The sequence below is a fragment of the Galeopterus variegatus genome, unplaced genomic scaffold, assembly GCF_000696425.1.
Source record: "Galeopterus variegatus unplaced genomic scaffold, G_variegatus-3.0.2 Scaffold1893, whole genome shotgun sequence".
Taxonomy (NCBI): domain Eukaryota; kingdom Metazoa; phylum Chordata; class Mammalia; order Dermoptera; family Cynocephalidae; genus Galeopterus; species Galeopterus variegatus.
This window is the reverse complement of record NW_007728004.1, coordinates 109,619-130,645: the sequence shown is the minus strand read 5'-3', so window position 1 is coordinate 130,645 and position 21,027 is coordinate 109,619. Positions and strand designations below refer to the sequence as shown.

The window sequence follows — 21,027 nt, the reverse complement described above, 5'->3', positions numbered from 1 at the left end:
TGATTTCCTTGTACATTTCCTCTTTCAGGTCCTGTATACTTTTCCTCATTTCATCATGATGTCTAGCTGAGTTTTCTTGTATCTCATTCAGTTTCCTTAGAATTACCACTAGAAATTCCTTGACAGTCATTTCGAGGGCTTCTTGTTCTATAGGATCTAGAGTTTGAGATTTATTAACTTTTGGTGGTGTACTTTCTTGATTTTTTGTATTTCTGTTATCTTTTTTTTTTTGATGTTTATTCATTGTGGCAGGGGGTTTCACAATCCAGCCATTTGAGACTACTGACTAACTAAGATGTTGCTGTGGTTGCCAATTTGTTATGGCTACCTCCGTGACTGCTCAGTTGGCCTCTAGTGCCTTTTGTGTGTGGTTGCCTTGGGTCTTGGGCCTCTCCGGGGAGCCACCTCTCTAGTCAGCTTGGACTCTGCTGGGCTGCTGCTGGATCTCGCGGTGGCGGCCCCGCAGGGTGTGTGTTTTCTGCTGAATCTCCGCCTCCCTAGCCAGACTTCTCCCCACTCTGTGCGCACTGGGCTGGGCTGGGAATGGAGCTGGGTGGCGGCGGTGAAGACTACCTGCTGGATCTCTCAGTGGCGGCCCCACAGGGTGTGTGTTTTCTTCCAAGTCTCCGCCTCCCTTTCCAATCATCTCCCTTCTCCGAGCTCACTAGGCGGGGCTGGGAATGGAGCCAGGTGGTGGCAGTGAAGCCTACCTGCTGGATCTCGCAGTAGCGGCCCCACGGGGTGTGTGTTTTCTGCCAAATCTTTGCCTCCCTAGCTGGACTTCTCCCCACTCTGTGCGCACTGGGCTGGGCTGGGCTGTTACAGCAGGGGCCATGCCTTCCACATCACTGACTGCATCCTCCCTGACAAGAAGGCTGCTTTGGTTGCTTCACCAAGGAATTCAAGAATGTGCGGTAGAGAAGGAGACTGACTAGTTGGAGCAAAAGCAGTCTTATAACACACCAACTAAGAAATGCTCAGCATTTTATTTTTATTCATTTACTGAAAACTTGCAAGCTATAACATTGTTTTTCTGTTATACTTTGAATATTTTGGGTACTTTGAATCATCAAAGATCCAGCACAGATGTCTTCATCAAGTTCATTCTTTCTGTCAGTTACTTGTCTGTTAGAAGAGCCATTCAGTATTCTCTGCTGAATAATATGTCTGTCCAACACTATTATTTTGTTTAAGCAGCCAATTATCTTCTAAAGATATTTAAATATTTTTAAATTATATATGTCCATTCTTTCCATTTTTCTGTAAATACATATTTCTATCTAATATTATTACTATTATTATTATTACTATTATTATTATTATTATTATTATTATTGTCTGAGGATTCTGTTTAACATTTCCTGTAAGTGCAGTTCTGCTGGTAATAAATTCTTTCAGCATTTGTATGTCTGAAAACATCTTTATTTTGCCTTCATTTTTAAAAGATATTTTAAGTAAGTATAGAATACTAGTTGACAGCATTTTTAAAAATCTTTAAGTACTTTAATGATGTTTGCTTCATTCTCTTCTCTCTTGCATTATTCCCAAAAAGAAATCTGCGGTCATCTGTATCTTTCTTCCTCTTTACATAACATGTGTTTTTTCTCTGGCTGATTTTAAGATTTTCTCATTATTGATGGTTTTGAGTGATTTAATTATGGCGTGCCTTAGTATAGTTTTCTTCATGTTTCTTCATGTGTTTGAGGTTTGTACTGCTTCTTGGATCTATGGTTTTGTAGTTTCAGACAATTTAAAAAATTTTTGGCCATTATTTCTTCAAATTTTTCTTAGTGCTCTTCATACTCTCCTCCCTTTCAAAATCTCCAACTGCATGTACCTTAAGCCACCTAACATTGTCTCTTAGCTCATGACACTTTTTCAGTTTTTTAAATCTTTATTCATTTCTCATTCTTTGTTTCATTTTGGTTCATTTCTACTGGTTAGTCCTCAAATTCACTGATTTCTTCCTCTTCGGTGTTTAATCTTCCATTATCCCCATCAAATGGGTTTTTCACCTCAGACATTATAATTCTTATCTCTAGAAGTTCCATTTAGGGTTTGTTTTTTATTTCTTGCATATCTCTACTTAACTTTTAAAATCATACGGAATATAGTTATAACTGTTTTCATGTTATTGCCTGTTAATTGTAATATCTGACAGTTCTAGGATGTGTCTAATGTTTGATTACTTTCTCATTATTGATTGTGCTTTCCTGCTTTTTTGTAAGCCAGGTTATCTTTCATTGGATGCTGAACATTGCAAATTTTACCTTGTTGAATGCTGGATATTTTTGTATTCCAATAAGTCTTTTTGAGCTTTACTCTGGGAAATATTTATATTACTTGAAAACAGGTCCTTCTAGGTCTTGCTTTTATGATGTGTTATTCTGTTCCAGAGCAATGATCAGTTTAGCATTAATTATTCCCCACTGCTGAGGCAAGACCTTTCTAAATACTCTACTCGATATTCCAGAAATCAGAGGTTTTCCAGTCTGGCTGTTGGGAACAGAAATTATTCTTGGTTCTGTGTAGGTGAAGGCCAGTGTTTCTTCTAATCATTTTGGATTATTTTTTCCCTGGCTCCAGATAGTTTCTTCACATGCATGTACTAATCATTACTCACCTAAAGATGCAAGGGGAACCCTCTGCAGATCACCAAGGTATCTCTGTGTTCAGCTATCTCCTGTCTCGTACTTTGTCTAGCAAACTCCAACTCTCTTGGTCTCCCTAAACTCTCAGAACTGTCTCCTCTACTCAGGAAACCTCTGGGCTCTGCCTACTCTCTCCTTCCTGTGCAACAGCTTGGAAACTCTCAAGGCAGTATGCTACGGCAGTCACAGGGCTCACTTTGTTTGCTTCTCATTTCTCAGGTATCACTCTCCTTTTTTGCCTAATACCCAACTTCTTAAAAACCATTGTTTCAAATATTTTGTCTAATTTTTCAGATGTTTCAGGTAGAAGAGTAAATCCAGGCCTTATCATTCCATATGTACTGGAAGTAGAAGTATTAAGCACACATTTTTATTACAATTTTTATTTTAAAATAATCAAATGCCACAAAGATACTTGGAAAGCTATAAATATCAGACAGTAAGGAAAAGATAGTGATTACCAAACTGCTAAATATTCATTATACTTAACCTGCCTTAAAACTTTATAGTATAGATCCAAGATAATTGCTTTATATATTTATTACTCTCTTGTCATCTCTTACACCTGGTAGCATGTTCCACCATCTAACAAAAGGTATTGTGATATAACTGAGTCACGTAACTTGTTTTTAGTTTTCCATTCCTGCCTTATTAAAATTCCAGACAAAATCATAATGAAAACTTTCAGTATTTTCATTAAGTGTCTTTAATAAAGCAGTAAAATGTAAAGACAAATACTTATAAATCTTAATGCCTATAAAATATTATTTCTCTACAGTTATACTTCTTAAAATGCTTCAGAGACCATAAGGTAACTGTTACTTTTTCTATCTAATTTTTGTTTTACGAATGAATAAGGAACTAAGGAAAGAGAGTAAGAGACATTATATAGTAATACAATTACAAGATCAGAGTAAAAATGTCCTCATGAGATTTAAACTAATATGCCAAATATATTCAGATTTAACTATGAATTATGGTGAAATTATTTGAGCCATATGGTAACAAGTAACATCTATATTAAAATTCAATAAATTAATTGAACACAATACTACCAGTTATAGAAGAGAAAAAAAGATAGTGGAAAAGAATGCTTTCAAGTGTATCCTATTGCAAAGGGCCTTAAAATGCAAAATAACAAGGAATTTTATAACTGGAAATTTTTTCAAAATCTTGTAGATTGTCTTTTCTGTTTAAGAGATGAGAAAATGAGACACAGAGAAAAGATAGATACACATCTACAAATGATAACAGTATGGGGAAGAGGTGAGAAAGGGCCTGGGTATCTTGACATTCAGTTTTTTTCTTTCTTTTCGACCATAAAAATGAGCCATGATATTTCTTACTTTTTAACTTTTTAACCATAAACTGCTAAATAAATAAATAGTAAAATTTTGCATAAAAGAAAAAACATATCTTTCTTAAATTTCACTAATTTTCAACTATGAAAATTATGAAGTATCCAACTATTAAATAATTTCAAATGTAAGAAAAATCAACCTAATGTTTTAAGACAACTTTACTTTAGTTTTTTGGTCTATTTTCTTAACCCAAAAAATACAGTTTTAAAAATGTATTTCAAGGTTTTTTTGAAATAAAAAAGATATGTGAAACCCTTAACAATATTTTGCATCTAAGTTGATGAACATTGGTGATTTTTATTAATAAATGAATAAAGTAAATATTCATTTATTCAAAGCTAAGAAGTAGGGCCAAGTTGGCCAGGTATTTATTCATTCAATAACACTGAGGGCCTGTCTGTAAAACACTGTGTTAAGACCTGTGAGAGAAGCAAAAATAATAAAACAGGTCAAAACTACTGCAGTATGTAGTTATAGATTAATGCTCTTTAAAAGAAGGAAATATGTAACATACTTTTCTATTTCTCAAATATAGTTCTAGACCCATAGAGATTTAAATTTAATTGAACTACAGCTTCTCTTTTTGAGGCCACTGATTTCTGAATGGTATTGAAGAAACAAATTACTAGTACCTTTAAATGGAATTATAGTCTTTGCCTGTAGCTACATTTCACTGTCCAATTCAAATACCACTGGAAGACCCATTCTGATAAGAAGGGGGCGGAGAGAGAACAGAGAAAGAGAATGATAGGAAGCTGGGGGGGGGGGGGGGAGAGAGGGGAACAAGAAAACATCCTTAACGGGGGGGGGGGGGGGGGGGGGGGTGGGAGAGAGGGGAACAAGAAAACATCCTTAACTGAAATAATTCAAATTGTGACAAATGAAGATAGGGAAAGAAAGGAGAAATTTCAACAACATTATTAAGAGCACTAACTTCTCTCTAGGGCAGGGATTGGCAAACTTTTTCTGTAAAATGTCAGAGAGTAAATATTTTGGGCTTTGAGGCCCATATGGTTTCTCATAACTACTCAACTATGGAATTGTAGGTGAAAGCTGCCAGAGACAATAAGTAAATGAATAGGTAGGGCTGTGTTCCAATAAAACTTTATTTATAAAAAAACAGATGACAAGCCAAATTTGGGTCAGGGGCATAGTTTGCTGACCCCTTGCTGTAGGAGAAAGAATACAAAGAGTTCATCATTAAATATTGATACATTCCTAAAAAATTACTGTAGAATCTGCATTTTTTTTTTAAAAAAAAATATGACCGGCAAGGGGATCTTAACCCTTGACTTGGTGTTGTCAGCACCACGCTCAGCCAGTGAGCGAACCGGCTATCCGTATACGGGATCCGAACCCGGGGCCTTGGTGTTATCAGCACCGCACTCTCCCGAGTGAGCCACGGGCCGGCCCAGAATCTGCATTTTGAAATAATAAAACAAATGTTTTTTGCTTGTAAAGAGGGGAACTAAACTATTATTGAAGAGAAAGTATTTCCCAAATGAAATTTTATACAAATATAACCAATTCCATTTTCTAGGCATAAATACCAAATCTGATAGTAAATTCTAAGTACTTCCCTGTCCAAAAGTAATTTTTATAAACAAAAGAAGCTCTGGTTCTGACTTTTGTGAGGATCAGAAAGGAAGAATATAATTACAGCATACTTTGATTCACTAAAGTATGTATTTACTAGTAACAGCAGCTAAAAACACCAGGCAAAAGAAAAAAAAAAAGGAATTACTACATTTTTCTTCCCCCCAATAAGTCAGATGGTGCTATTTATTCAGGCTAGTACTTTTTCACTGAAAGAAGCATTAAGAATGCTACTGCAAAATAATAAAGTGGTCAGTTAAGCAAAAGGACATTAAAAATTCTAAACATTTATGTCTATATTAGCAGAGCTTCAAAATACACAAAGCAAAAACTGATAAAACTGCAAGGAGAAATAGACAAATCTACAATTATAATTGGAGATTTCAATACTCTTCTCTCAATAATTGATAGAACAAGTAGGTAGAAAATCAGCAAAGATAAACTAGACTTGAACTAACAGTGTCAATCAACATGACTTAATTGATGTTTAATAGAACAGTCCACCAAACTACAACAGAATATTCATTCTTATTTCTAAATACTACCAAGAAACAGCTTGGAAATGGAAATTTTTAAAAAATCACTTATAAGAGCATTAAAAACACATAAACATCTGCCAAGATAGACCATATTAACTGGTTTACACATTAACTGGTCATTAAACAAGTCTTATTAGATTGAAAAGAATACAAGAAATAACAAACACGTTCTCTGATCACAATAAAACTAAATTAGAAATCGATAATAGAAGTACGTCTGCAAAATCCCCTAATATTGGGAGCTTAAATAATACACTTTTAAATAACCTATGTATCAAAGAAGAAATCAATAGAGAGAATAGAAAATATTTATAACTGAATTAAAATGAAAACACAATAGCAGAATTTGTAGGATGCCACTAAAGCAGTTTACATTTAGGAGTGAATTTATAGAACCTATGTTAGAAAATAGAAAGGTCTGAAAGCACTGGTCTCTTCTTCTACCTTAAGAAGCTTGAAAAAGAAAAGGAAATTAAACCCAAGCAAGCGGAATAAAGGAAACAAAAAAGCAGAAATCAGTGAAATACAAAACAGAAACAAAGACACCAAACACTGGTTCTTTGAGTAGATTAGCAAACCTGTAAGACAGACTAATTTGGAAAAGAAAGAGAAGAAACAGGTTACCAATATCATGAAGAAGTGGTGGCAGCTCTCAGAGGATTGTTGTCTTGCAGGATGGCAGCCTTTGCATTAAGAGATGTATTAAAAGATAAGTATTTGTTCTCATTACTACCTTATTCAAAAATTAGAGATAGGCTTCCAGCTTCCCTACAATGAAGAATTAATTACTCATAAATTAACTGAATTTATTTTTAAAGTGCACAATTTCCTGACAAAATGCATTCTTTCATTGATTCATTAAAAACTCTATCTCCACTGGTTATCACTTTCTTTATACTTGGACAATTATAGTTACCATTTTATGGACTCTCTTGATCTCTGAAGTCCTTGTGTAGTAGACACTGCCAGTGCCCCACCCACATTGCCTTATCGTCCACCATTCCCTTCATAGCAATTGTCTTCTTTCTGTAAGCATTTGTAATACTCTGCCTAAGTGCCTCCTCCAGCCACAGGAACATGTTTGAACGGCAAGTTCCAGAGAGTTAACAACCCACATGAGCAGCCCTGAACCAATAACAGAAGAGAGTTGATGGGCCAATACTCCAGCTTCCTTGCCCATTATGTAGGATAATTCTGAGGTCATTCTACCCTGTCTTCCAGAAGACCCTAGAAGATTGAGACAATTGCCAAAAGAATTAACCTACACTCGATTGTACCCAGTACAGTATTGTGTTCTTTCTCTTAACTGTATCATTTCCCACTCCCCATACAGGTGGTGCCTGGGATTGCCTTCCAAATAAACTATGCATCCGAATCTTTTTCTGCTTAGAATGGACCTCAGTCTAAGATGGTTCTCTACCCTCAAATTTCTTGGGTTCTCGATATTTCACCCTGAGACATTTAGACAGCATTCCAGCCATGAAACCACATCGTTATACCCAAAGATAGGACTACATGTTCTGTTTCACTTTTTACTACCTTTCGAAAGAACTGGTATAACCATTATTTTATTATTTTCTCAAAACATAGCAACATATTGGAATGATGATTTTAGACACCATCTAATGTGACTCCCAGTTATCTTACTTGTTATGCCTGATACCTCAGAACCCACCATGATATAAGTACAATTTAGATTTGTTTTTCCACAAAGGCATGACTTTGTAGTTACTCAAACAGAAAGGTATTTGCCACTTCTGAGAACAGAAATAGTATAAACCAAGTGTTTTTGTGTTTGTTTGTTTTTTAATTTTCAATTCAAACAGAGGAATAGGGGAATAGAAAAATAATCTTCCCATGAAAATTTTTTATTCTCCCCCTTCCAAATGTAGGAAACATAAGGACCCTAAATAATATTTTTCAACGTCTAACACTTTGAAAATGGAGAAGACCATAACTGGGCCAAAATATTTACAACAGAGTTAGCCCATGGATACATCAAACTCATGAAATCCTTCACCATAAACCTACTGTTTGATCTGCATTTATTTGTTTGGAAAACCACATCACCCTTTAGCCCAGGAGAGAACCTTCCGAGACATAGTTAACTTCTGCCATCCTCTTAACTCCCACCTCCAGTTAGTCCCATATATCCAACCTCTATAAAGAGTCTTAAAACCATCTCTCTTCTTCATTCCCATTTCTCCTATCCCTGCTTGTCTTTCCTATGACAATAACCTCCTACCTAAGTTCCCCAGTTTATTTCACTTCTTTATTCTGGTAAATCTACCTGATAACCTAACACTTCCACATCAAACCTAAGATAGTTCAAATCTATGATAGCTCAAGTCCTGAACATTACATTCAGTATTTACATAAAACATGTGCGCAATGACATCATATTTAGGCAATTCAACGTTGCCTAAATGTTATATGTATTTTAATTTGTTTGGAATGAAAATTAAAAATAATACATTTCCTAAAGATTAAACAAAATGTTTACCTGTCTGAAGCTATGTCACTGGAAATTGGGTGCTTCACTCCTGACCCATTTTTAATAGAATCCTGTCTTGTGAGCCCATGAGATCGACTTTTCTCCACTGCCGGTACAGATAAGTCACCTGAGTGTCCTTGGAACTGGGCCTGCTCATGTAGTTTTGCTTTCTTCTCTTGAGGCGCCTCCTCATTTCTCAGTCCTTGAGGAACCTTTTGATCAGGTTGATGTGGTGTATTAGATCCACTATTATAAAACCATGCTCCTGATTTAGTGAGGATTTCTTGTTGTTTTCGGCACAAATTACATACCCACATAACCTGCACACGAAGACAAAGGGAAAATAAATTAGTGCTCCCAAAAGTTAAAAACAAACAAAAAGAGAGACAACAAATCAAACCAACAGAAAATTATATAGTTATCCTTTTGAAGTTAAAATGTAATTCAGATTAACTGCTACCATAAATTAAACAATTTATCCCTTCTTTTAATTTTTTCAGGATACTTGAAATAGATAACATTTACTGACAGAAACACCAAACCAAAGTGTCAAATTACTAATTGTTTATTTGTCTTCCTTAATTATATTATATTTAAATTAGGGGCATGGTGAGTATACAGAAAATGGATTTTGAAACTAGACAGGTGGGTTTAAATACCAACTTCAAGATCAGAAACTTTGCAACTTCAACAAGGTACTGAACCTTCATGTCTATAAAACTTAGTTTCCTTAATGATAAGATAGAGAAACAAAGATAATACTTATCTTTCTGTATTGTTTTGAGGATTAAAGATTAGAAATAATTTATGTAAGATGTCTAGCACAATACCTGGTATATATATTAAACTTCCAGTAAATTAGCATTTAATATTAAGTTAATCTACTTTCACCAATTATATTATACTTTTTGAGAGGATTTTTATTTCTTTTTACGTAGCTCTTAATGTCTAAAACAAAGCTAGAAACATTGTTTATCATCAATAAAAACCTACTAGTTGCTCATAATTTACAGTAGACACTCAATTACTTTTAATATGGTAAAAAACACATAACAAAATTTACCATCTTAACCATTTTTATGTGCACACTTAAGTAGTGTTAGGTATATTCACATTGTTGCGAAACAGATCTCCAAAACTCTTCGTTCAAAATTAAAACTCTATACCAATTAAACATTAACACCCTTTTTCCACCCTCCCCCTAGCCCCTGGTAACAATCATTCCATGCTTGATTTTTTTTTTAATAGATATGTTTTTCAGACTACAGGAATCTATGTATATTATAATTAATATCTGTGTGACCAGAAAACTCTTCGCCCTCAATTAATCAGAAAAAAATAAAATCATATTATCATGAAATAAAAGGTGAGTTCATATTTCAAATGAATATTTGCTAATGTTTTATTTTTGTTTTATTTATTTACTAGAACTTACACAGCTCTCCAGGTTGCTAAATATTATCTCACATTTAAATAAGTTATAGTAATATAGATATCACAGAAAAAAAGATTCAACATGGTGTTCTCAACCAATACAAGGAATTTTTGTAAAATACCATTTAAATTTTTTGCTTAATTGTCCATTATTCTAGTTCATATTGCTTGTATGGTTCATATCAAACAACATTGTACTGGATCACTTTTTATTATATTGCTCTTTCACTGTATTGTATAAATTTCTTTTTTCCCTAACTAACTTTGAAGCTCATTAGAGGCAGGGACTATGTCTTCTACTAGCATAATAAGGCCTTATAAATTATAAAATAGTAAAATCTTCTAAATGCTTGCTAACTTGAATTTGTTTGAAGTTCTGGAGGAAATAAGATATTTGATATTATCACACCAAAATTTATGTTTCATCAATTTCCAAAAGAATAAGTAATCAACAATGTCAATACATGTATCTATTTTATTTTTATAAGTAAATAATTAAGTATTTTTGAAATGAAAATATCAGTATCTCACTCTAATTGAAATATATATATATACATATATATATATCATAGTTCAAATTTCTTTTGCTATTATTGGTTTGAATAGAAATAAAATATAAATATATCTAACCCACCAAGTCTCAAAAAATCAAATTTCACATAAAATCTCCAGCCTTTCAATGCCATCTTGTGACAAATATAAGTATTGCAGATCTCTTTTAAAGGCACACTAAATACAGAACAACAAAATAATGTACAAGTAAATGAAGTTAGGATTTCAACTTTTCTGTTTTAAACAAATTACTATTCATATTACAGTGATAATCTATGCTAGATGATTCTAATATATGAACTTATCTGTAATAAGTTACACTCAGAATACTGAAGTATGGCATTCTTTTGTGCCTGATAATTAACAATGAAGTAGAAATGAGAGGGTTTTTTTTTCCCTTTTTGTCTTTTTCGTGACCCGTAACGGGATCGCAACCCTCAGTGTCACACCCGTACCGCAACCGGCAATGGGATCGCAACCCTCGGTGTCGCGCCCGCACCGCGCTCAACCAGTGAGCGGACCGGTCTCTATATGGGATCTGAACCCTCGGCGGGAGCGCCGCCGCACTCCCAAGTGCCACACTCTACCGAGTGCGCCACCGGGCTGGCCCAGAAATGAGAGTTTTGACAGACAATTATTTAATCATTGTCATCTGCAGAAACAACCTCTTGCGACTTCCTGTCACAAGGTAGGTAGATTACTTAACATCTTTTAGAGCAGAGATAATATATCTCTGCAATAATATATCTCTCAAATAATATCCCTGCAGCATTGGTATCACCTGGAACTTGCTAGAAGTGCAAATTCCCAGGTCCCATCCCTAGCCTACAGAATTAGAAACCCTAGAGCAGAGCCCAGAAAGCTGTGGGTTCCCCCCCCCCCCCCCCCCCCCCCCCCCCCCCCCCCCCCCCCCCCCCCCCCCCCCCCCCCCCCCCCCCCCCGCAAAATCCTCCACGTGATTCTGATGTTTACTAAAGTTTGAGAACCACTGGTGTGGGGCAGAGATTCTCAGTTCAATATGTTGAATGGGTTACAGGTGTGCTCCTCAGAGTGGCTAGGTAAGGCCAAAGGAGTCCATGAGCAGCCTTGTCAGTTTACCAAGGTGTGAACTACCAATTGTACAAATAGTATCATTTCTGTGTAGCACAAAATGAGAAAAAGGCTTCGAAGCACTATGGGCTCCATTTTCTTCATCTGTTAACATCCAGTGGACATTAATGTAAGATAAACAAGCATAAGATATAAAGAATGATGTCTGACTCTCATTAAAGACTCTCTGTGTGCTGATATCTTTTCTCATGCCCCCTGTAAGCTACACACATTGGCTCCTCTTTTTCTGACTAGATCATTTAGTTCCTCCTAAACTGCTAGCTCGTATTGTCTTCATAGCCTAACACCCAAGTTACCTTTATTTTCTTCTTTTACCACCTCCTCCTATTCATGGATTAATAGTTTATGAATCTTTAAAGCTCAGGAATCCTAAATCCACTCATTTCAAATAGTACAGAAGAACTCACACTTTCACTCGCAGCACTTTACACATATACCAACCCAACTTATAAATTGATGATACTGAACTACCTCTCACAAACACATACACATAACACATGCTGTGAGGTAATTTTTCACTAACTAACTGTGAAATGATTAATGTCTATTATAGATAAAGTCTGTGTCCATGGAAAAAAATTTAACTAATTTGGGAATAAAACCACAAGACTTTTGTTAATGGAACCCTTTAAGCAATTAAGTTAACCATCAACTGTATTTTGTGATAAATGTTGCTAAAATATCTTAGTAATATGTATGCCTACAAATATTCATGGTTACAGCCTATTAGTTTCACTGGCCCTCACAATTATCAAAAACATCTAGGCCCTGAGAATACAAAGATATATACAATCCAAAATTATAAGGTATTATGACCTTCGGTCCTAAGTATGCCAAATGTTTAAAAGTAAAATAGCAACATTAAGAGATGGAATACTAGCTAATAGCACAAATTTGTCACTTATTACCACATGTTCCATTCCACAAACATCCTTGATGAGGTTGAAAGACAGAAAAAAACTAAGGAAAATACAAATATCTTTTTAAAGCCACAAAAATTGTAAGCATAACATTTACACTGAATAGTCAAAGAAAACAAAAAAAAGGTTATGTTAGGTACATACAATAATTTAAAGGAATCTAAAGGTCTTCAAAATTCGTGATTTCTGTATAAACAGGGATAAAAAATAATATAATTCAAAGAAGGGTGCTAATGAGATCATAGGCCAAGCTCTTATAACCCAGCTAATTCTACACAGAAAAAGGAATTTACTAGACTCCACCTCTAACCATTGCCAACCAGCTTAGAAATGTGTGCATTTGTCAAAGAAGAAATAAGGTGAAAGAGTATAAATTGATCTATGTAACTCTATCATATGACTAGAAAGTCATGAAAGATTTTGGCTAGCTATTTCACGAACTTATCTCCTTCTCCTTATAGGAAACTACATTTCCCAGCCTCCCTAGTAGTTAGTGGCCATGGCCATATGACTATATTCTAGACAATGGATTATAAGTGGAATGGTGTGTGCCATTTCCATGACCTTTAAAAACTTTCATTTGCTATCTTCATGCTCTCCACTCAAGACCTTGGAAATAAAGGAGCCAGAGAAGAAAAAAGAACCTGAACGAGCACTTGGAGGAGAGCCCTTAACTGATCGGGCATAACCGGTGTGGACTTCACACAGGTGAGAAATAAATTTCTATTATTTTCAGCTACAAAGACTTTTTGAGTTTATCTCTTACAGTTGATGGCATTACCTTAACTAATTCACAGTCTTTTTAATGTACATGTTCTATAGAATGCATATCGCTAGCACAATCAAAATGTGAAGAACAATGCACTACTAGAACATGAATATTAAAGAGCTTCAGTGTTGTTCACTGACTCATGAAAACCAATTGTGCGTATTTCTTCCCAGCTCTGCATTCCATGAAGTAATGTGGGTTAGTTTGAAAACAGCTGTGGTAGGTGTATTTAGACTATATAAATTGGAAAACATGATAAATTAGAGCTTTTTTTAACAGAAAGCTGGTTGTTAGCATTCATGAGCACACCACAAAGTATAATATTTTACTAAAAGAATTCTATGTTTTACTAAAAGAATAATACTACATTGAGTAAACTTAAATGAAGTAGGTAAAATTAAATGAAGCTGTAATTTACTACAAAAATTAAGATCATAAAATTCCAATTTATTTACAGATGGGCAAATACCTATTACTACTAATTCACCAATTTTTAATTCATTCATACAATACTCACTAAATGGCTAATATACACCAGACACTATGCTAAGAGCTGGTTAATACAGCTCAAAAGACATAGATTTTACTGTAGTGCTTAAAGTGTAGTAGGGAAAACAATATGAAAACAAATAATTGGACAATTATTATTTATATTACAATTATGATAAATGCTACAAAAAGAATATATTCACACCATAATCCTTTGATGCCTTCTTCTCCTCTGGCCCAGGCTTTGTTTATAATAACAAAGATGCAGAGGAGATCTGCAAGAGGGCTTGTAATCCAGAGAAGCTCAACAAAAGCATTACTCTCTAGTTGTTCCCATCATCAGGTCCTTGGTGCCTCTGTTTCTCGAAAGGTGGAATTCAAATGTATTTAGGGCTAACCTACAAGCCCCTCCCCCAGCACTGCCACACACTGAAAGGATTTTGAAAGTTCACACACTGGCCCATCCTAAAAGATTAAGGTTTTCAAATAGTTTCCTTAAGCAATTAAGAGATCACTGTAATCTCTATATAATAGGCCTTTGGATTACAAAACAAAAATCAGAAATTTCCTTTATCTGATACTCCTGAGACAAACAGTAAGACTTTCCAGGATTCCCCATGAACTGCACACACAGCATATCCAGCTATAGCCACATTTGTAGGCTGAATGAAGCAGGAGTCTGGCAGGGACTTCCATAAATCTCTCAGGATGTAGCAGCAGTACAGAAGAAACTTTAATCTCAAGCATTTCCAAGTCTTAGTTATTACAAACTCTTCTCTGTTGGCTATTGTTATGGCTTTGAAAAATTACACATGCAAAAATGTAGCTGTTTATTTCTCTATTTTTGATCTGATTTCTCTCAAAAGCACACTAACCGAATTTTTCTTTAAAGTCTCCCACTAAATTTTAGTCTGATAAAGAGCTTCTTTGGATAAATTCTCTACTTCTGATATTTCTACCCCTTTTCTACTCTTCTCCAAGAAAGTGTCTAGGTGTTCTGTGGGGTTTCTCCTGCTGCACCCTGCAACTCATCTAATTCACAGTCTGGTTCGTCTCAACTTGATTGTTCTCCACTATTAGCTTGATCTCACTTAGCTCCCACAAGCACTGTTGACTCCTCTTAGTCTCTGAATAATCCTCTAGTCAGCCATGGTCCTAGCTGTCTGTTTTGTAGTCTTTTCTGCAAAGTCACCTCATCCCTCACTATGGGTGAGTGTCATGACAGAGACATACAGCTATTTTTATGTCCTTCATGCCACCCTGAAACTAAAGATAGATCTGGAAAACTAATTATGGCCTTTTCTTGGCCTTTCTTAACTATGATGTACTACCAAGTTCACTCTGAAGTACATGTGCCCCAGATGGATGCTGAGGCATCCTGAAAAGTGATTCCCTTCAAAGAATCTCAAATATTAAGAAGAGTTAAAGCTACCCTCTCCCTGGGACAAAGCCTAGAAAGAAGAGATTGAAACTTACTTTTGATCATCTCCTGGCCTTACCTCTGTTTTTTCTCCTCCCCACAATGTACAAGGATAGAAAGGGCAACATTTTCCTTGACTTCTCTTTTCTGTTTACCTAATACTTTCCTTGAGTACCCGCAGGCTTGAAGTAATGAGCTTTATTCTTCCCATTTCATTCATTTCATAGCTTCCCTTAAGCCATCCATTGCCTTAACGGCAAAAAGGAAAAAAAAAAAAGCCAGCTTACTGATGAAAGAATCTAAACTGGAATGCACTTCAAATATAATACACCTATTATACTGTGATTTGAACATTGTCAGCTATGTTCAGAAATTAACATTTGCCTAAGTACACAGTATGGACCAGATCCACACCCAGATTCCTCTGGTTGATTCCTCTGCTTTGGGCAGGAGTGGCAGGATAAGAGGAGGCAGGCTGGAGAGGATAGAAAAGAAATCTAGTCCAGCCAGGGTGGGTCTTTAGGGAAAGTGGCAATAACCTTTATTATCCAGAGCTTATATTACTTAAAGAAAGAATTTCCAAAGTACCAAATTTTTAATATATTAACTGGAGACAGTAATCTAAAGAATATTAATTGAAGACAGTATTCTAAAGAAATAGCACAACAGATCAAAGGTAGAAGGGCCTGGAATTAAATACTAGAAACTAGAAAACAGCTGGTTTGGAGAGTCATAGGAATAAGGCATGGAATTGCTGAAAACAAGAAACTGCTGCCCGTGGTTGAACTTTAACATGCTATTTAATGCATGTTATTATTAAGCTATTTCCTTACAAATTAGTGGAGAAAGGATACACTCATCATAGTTGAGACAACTGGCTGTACAATTTTATGGGGAAAAAAAAATAGATTCCCACCTCACACTATATACAAAAGTCCATATAAATGGATGAAACAGTGAAAGGTGAAAGGTAAAACTTCAAAACTGTTAGAACAAATGTCAAGAAAATATTTACGAAATCAAGCACAAACTACAAAAGAATGATAAACTTGACTACATTAAGATTTTTTAATACTTTTGAATAGTAAGATAGTAAGATAAAATAATGAAATTTAAAAAAACACAATCTGTGAGAATTTTTATTGAAATGTAATAGTTAGCAAAAGATATGCATTCAAAGTATATGAAGAACTCTGAAACTTATATTGTTTAATAAGAAACAGACAAACATCACAGTAAAATGAATATGCAATTTCACAGAGAAACCCTACTGGACAACAAACAAAAAGATGCTTAATCTCATCTGTCAGAAAAATGCACAATTAAAACAAGTTACCATTTTACACCCATCAGTTTGGCAACATGTTAAAGTCTGACAATACCAAGCATTGGAGAGAAAGTAAAGGAACCAATACAAGCATTCCTCTCAGAATTGTGAATTATTTCAACCAGTTTGGAGAGACATTCTGCAGTATCTAATGAAACTGGACATGGCTATCTGTACTCTATGACCCAGAAATCTTACTTCTACCCTAAAGAAATTCTCAAGCAGGCACAAAAACACATGAACAGAGATGTTCATTGAATACTATTTCTATTAGAAAAAAATTTACATAACCTAAATCAATATGACAATAGATAAACTCTATCATATTCATGCAACAGTTCAGCAATCAAAATGAATAAATTAGATTTAGGTGAATCTAAATTTTGAGATAACTTTCAAAATACAGAATTAAACAAAGAAAGCAAGTTTCAGAAATATATACACAGTATGATACCGTGATATAAAGTTTAAAACCTTGAACAATAATATTATAGAGAGTTTAACAGTGTATATGTATAAAGTTAAACTATGCAAATAAAACCATGCATGGAATGATAAGTGAGCAAGATAATTACTATATTTCTCAAAAAGAAAACTACAAAATAAATATGGCAAAATGTTAAGATTCGTATAGTTGGTTAGTATTATTCCCTAAGCATTTTCTCATTTGAAATTTCAAAATAAAAAAGAGGGATAAGAAAAAAACAATGAGAGGAGATGGGTATGTAATTAAGTATGTCAAACTAGTAACTAATAAAGGTAAACTGGACTAGTGAAAATATTGACAGTAATCACACTGAAGGTAAATGTATATTTAACTTAAATGTATTAGGTAATTGAGAACTAACTACTAAATTTTTATACAAATATAATTTTCAAAATACAGTATAGCTAACTTTCAGGGGTTTTTTGTGGAGTGGTAGAAGTAAAGGGGTCAAGCAATTACATCAAAGGGGATGAATTACATATTTGTAATATCTAATTTTTATTTTCATCAAAGCAAGTGGCTCATTTTATAAATTTTCTGTTCTACATGAAATTATATCAAAAAACTAGCGAAGTGGTTTCCAAAGTAAACAGTCATTAAGAAACATTTAGTTGTATAATATTACTATCAGAATAGGTAACTGTAACCTTCATAATAAATATACAACTTTAAAATCTTATTTTAATTCAAAATTACATTTTAAGCTTAAATTTCTCCAAGTAATTTTTAAAGAAAAGACAAATGTTAAAACAACGAGTATATCCTGCAAGATTAAGGAAATTGAACATTTCTGCAGTTATTAAGTTTTCCCACTAGTCTGTGCTATAGCACTTTGTTCAAACTGGCACAACTGGATTCACTGCATATTAGTATTACATTGTTAACCTACTTTTCCCCCTAAGAAACAAGTTAAATTTCCATTAAAAATATAGCAACTTGGGCTGGCCCGGTGGCACACTCAGTAGAGGGCGGTGCTTGGGAGTGCGGCGGTGCTCCTGCCAAGGGTTCGGATCCCATATAGAGACCGGTCCGCTCACTGGTTGAGCGCGGTGCAGGCGCGACACAGAGGGTTGCGATCCCGTTGCCAGTCACAAAAAAAGACAAAAAGGAAAAAAAATATATATATATAGCAACTTGAGTAAAATAAAAAGGATCAGGCAAAATAACTTGAAATGTCATTATTCTACATTTCAAAATGTGATATTAATTAGAATAATTATTTTCCGGGCCGGCCCGGTGGCGAACTGGATAGTGCGCCGCTTGGGAAGCGCGGCGGCGCTCCCGTCCGAGGGTTCGGATCCCACATACGGACCGGTTCCCGCTCACTGGCTGAGCGGGGCGCGGGAGCAACGCCGAGGGTTGCAATCCCGTTGCCGGTCCCAGTCCGGTACGGGGGCAACACTGAGGGTTGCGATCCGTTGCCGGACACGGAAAAAAGACAAAAGACAAAAGACAAAAAAAAAAAAAGAATAATTATTTTCCATCACATATTGACTGATTCAAAGACTTAATAAATTCTAACAAACATACTATAAGTTGACAGTTTTCTTTTCCATTGTTTAGAAGAACTTACAAGTTATGATGCTTAAATTATAGAACTATAAGTCATTGCAGTAATATTAAAGTAAAATTACAGCTTTAAAAGAGGGGAAAGTAAGTTTAATTTTTCTTAAAATAGAAAGCGTATTCACCTAGAAGATTTCACTTAAAACAGAGAACATAACATGACAATTTCTTATAAAAGATATCTTATAAAAGAAAAAGAATGAGACATAATTACAAAGATTAATAGATGGTAAATAATTTGATACTTTATCCAAATCGAAAAGAATTGGAGGTCTAAAGCTAGAAGCAGTGATGGTGAACTATTGATGAAATACGGTCATATGGAAGTCACTAGAACACTCTTGGGGAGGAAAAATTTTTAAATGAGGAGTGTTAATTCAGAGAAAAAAGTTTAAAATATACAGCTTCATTTATCTGTTTCTCTGATTCCCACTAGTAACTCTTTAAAACTTTAAGGTTAAGGGACAAAACTGTTCGGGATCTTCCATGGTTTCTTGCCAATAAATTTCCAGAAATTTATGTAGACTTCCCTTTGCAAAGTGTGTTTCTTGCTCCTGTACTGCTAAAAGGCAATAACATCACTAATCTTATACAGTCATCTGACTTGCTCCAGATGTAAGGCAAGTCTACCTTGGCCCACCCAAGGGAGATTTACTATTCTAATAAATATAAGCTATAATACAACACTAGACAAGGGAAACTTATTATTCTGAGAAAGATAAAACCATATTACAACATTATCACATTATAAAATCAAAGCACAGCTTTATATCTCTGTTCATTACATTTGTATTTTGATTCATCTCAAACTTAACAAGTACAAAACAGAATTCCAGACCATCACCCCAAAATCATTCCATCGACAGTTTTACCCTAGCAGTTAATGGTAATTCTCCATCCTTCCAGTTTGCCTTGGGCCAAAAATCTTGAAATTAACTCTCTTTCATATTCCACATACATTCCAACAAAAAAATCTTTTTGGTTTTACTTTTAAAATACACTTTCAGAGTTGACGTCTCACCACCTCCACCGCAATTACCCTAGTCTAAGTCTCCACCATCTGTCATGAAAATTATTGCAATAACCTCATAACTAGTCTCCCAGCTTCCATCCTTTTCCCACTCCTCTCATTAATCTAACTCAACAAAAGTGTCAAAGTAAGCCTTTTAAAATGTAAGATCATATCGCCTTTTTAGTCAGAATATTTTAATACTCCCTGTTTTGCTCAGAATAAATGCTAGAGTCCTTACAATGATCCAAAAGGTCTTCTGCAGTCTCACTCTAACCTTGCGTCTCGCCATTCTCTGCTTCTTTTCTCCATGCTCACTTGCTCTGCCCCAGCCACACTGACTTCATTGCCATTCTTCCAACATATCAAACATTTTCCTACCACAGGATCTTTGCACTTGCTATTACCTCAGTCTAGACTGCTTTTCCTCTAAACATACACAACACTAACTCCCTCCTCCCTTTGAAGCTCAACTGTCACTTTTTAAGGCCATCCAAATTAAAACCCCAACACCACCCAAAATTAAGTATCTTGATTTTCATTTCCCCCAGGGCACTTAACACCTTCTAATATCTATTTATCTTATTTGTTGTCTGCAGCTCATAATTAGCATATATTCTCCAGGAAGGTGAGAGATGTTTGTCTATTTTAGTTCATTGTTATCTATACCAAGTAACTAAAATTCACCAAGATGTGTTCAGCGAATGAATGAATTACTATATTAACTATAAGTATATAACACAGTTATAACGTTACTTTCTTTAAAGTATGTTTGCTTAGAAAATGTCTATAATCCAAATAGTATGGGCTTTCATAAAACTATCTTTAAGATAAAAATAAAATAACATTTAAGAACTTTCCAAATTCAAGTATTATTATGAAATATTTTTCTGATAAAAATACTTACTTAAAATTCAAAATGAAGAATAAGTATTTAAGATTATTTTTATGTGCATTAAAATTGTTTAAATAGTTAAATGAAAACATAGTATGTATAGCTTATCTCAGGTTTCCAAACTTTAAATTGAGGTACACCTTTGGTTTATTCCAATTGCTTTTAGAATCTTACTAGGTCTTTTATTGGGGTGGGAGGACACATTTATTTTTCTGGATAAGCATCCATTTTTATGTATAATACTCTTAACAACATATAAGGGTACTTCAAAAAGTTCATGGAAAGATATGTCATCTTTTCATTCTATTTTCCATGAAATTTTTTTTTTTTTTTTTAAGATGACCGGTAAGGGGATCTTAACCCTTGACTTGGTGTTGTCAGCACCACGCTCAGCCAGTGAGCGAACCG

At 34.8% G+C, this 21,027-nt stretch overlaps 1 protein-coding gene across 1 annotated transcript in view; it reads right to left on the bottom strand.

Annotated features, from left to right (window-relative positions):
* LOC103595939 (regulating synaptic membrane exocytosis protein 2) overlaps positions 1 to 21,027 on the bottom strand; it is a gene marked incomplete at its 3' end in the record, with an annotated part of 267,512 nt that overhangs the window by 203,479 nt on the left and 43,006 nt on the right. The window contains exon 2 of the mRNA XM_008579475.1: positions 8,651 to 8,961. Coding sequence (XP_008577697.1) covers positions 8,651 to 8,958 — 308 coding nt within the window. The remainder of the gene's footprint in view (positions 1 to 8,650; positions 8,962 to 21,027) is intronic.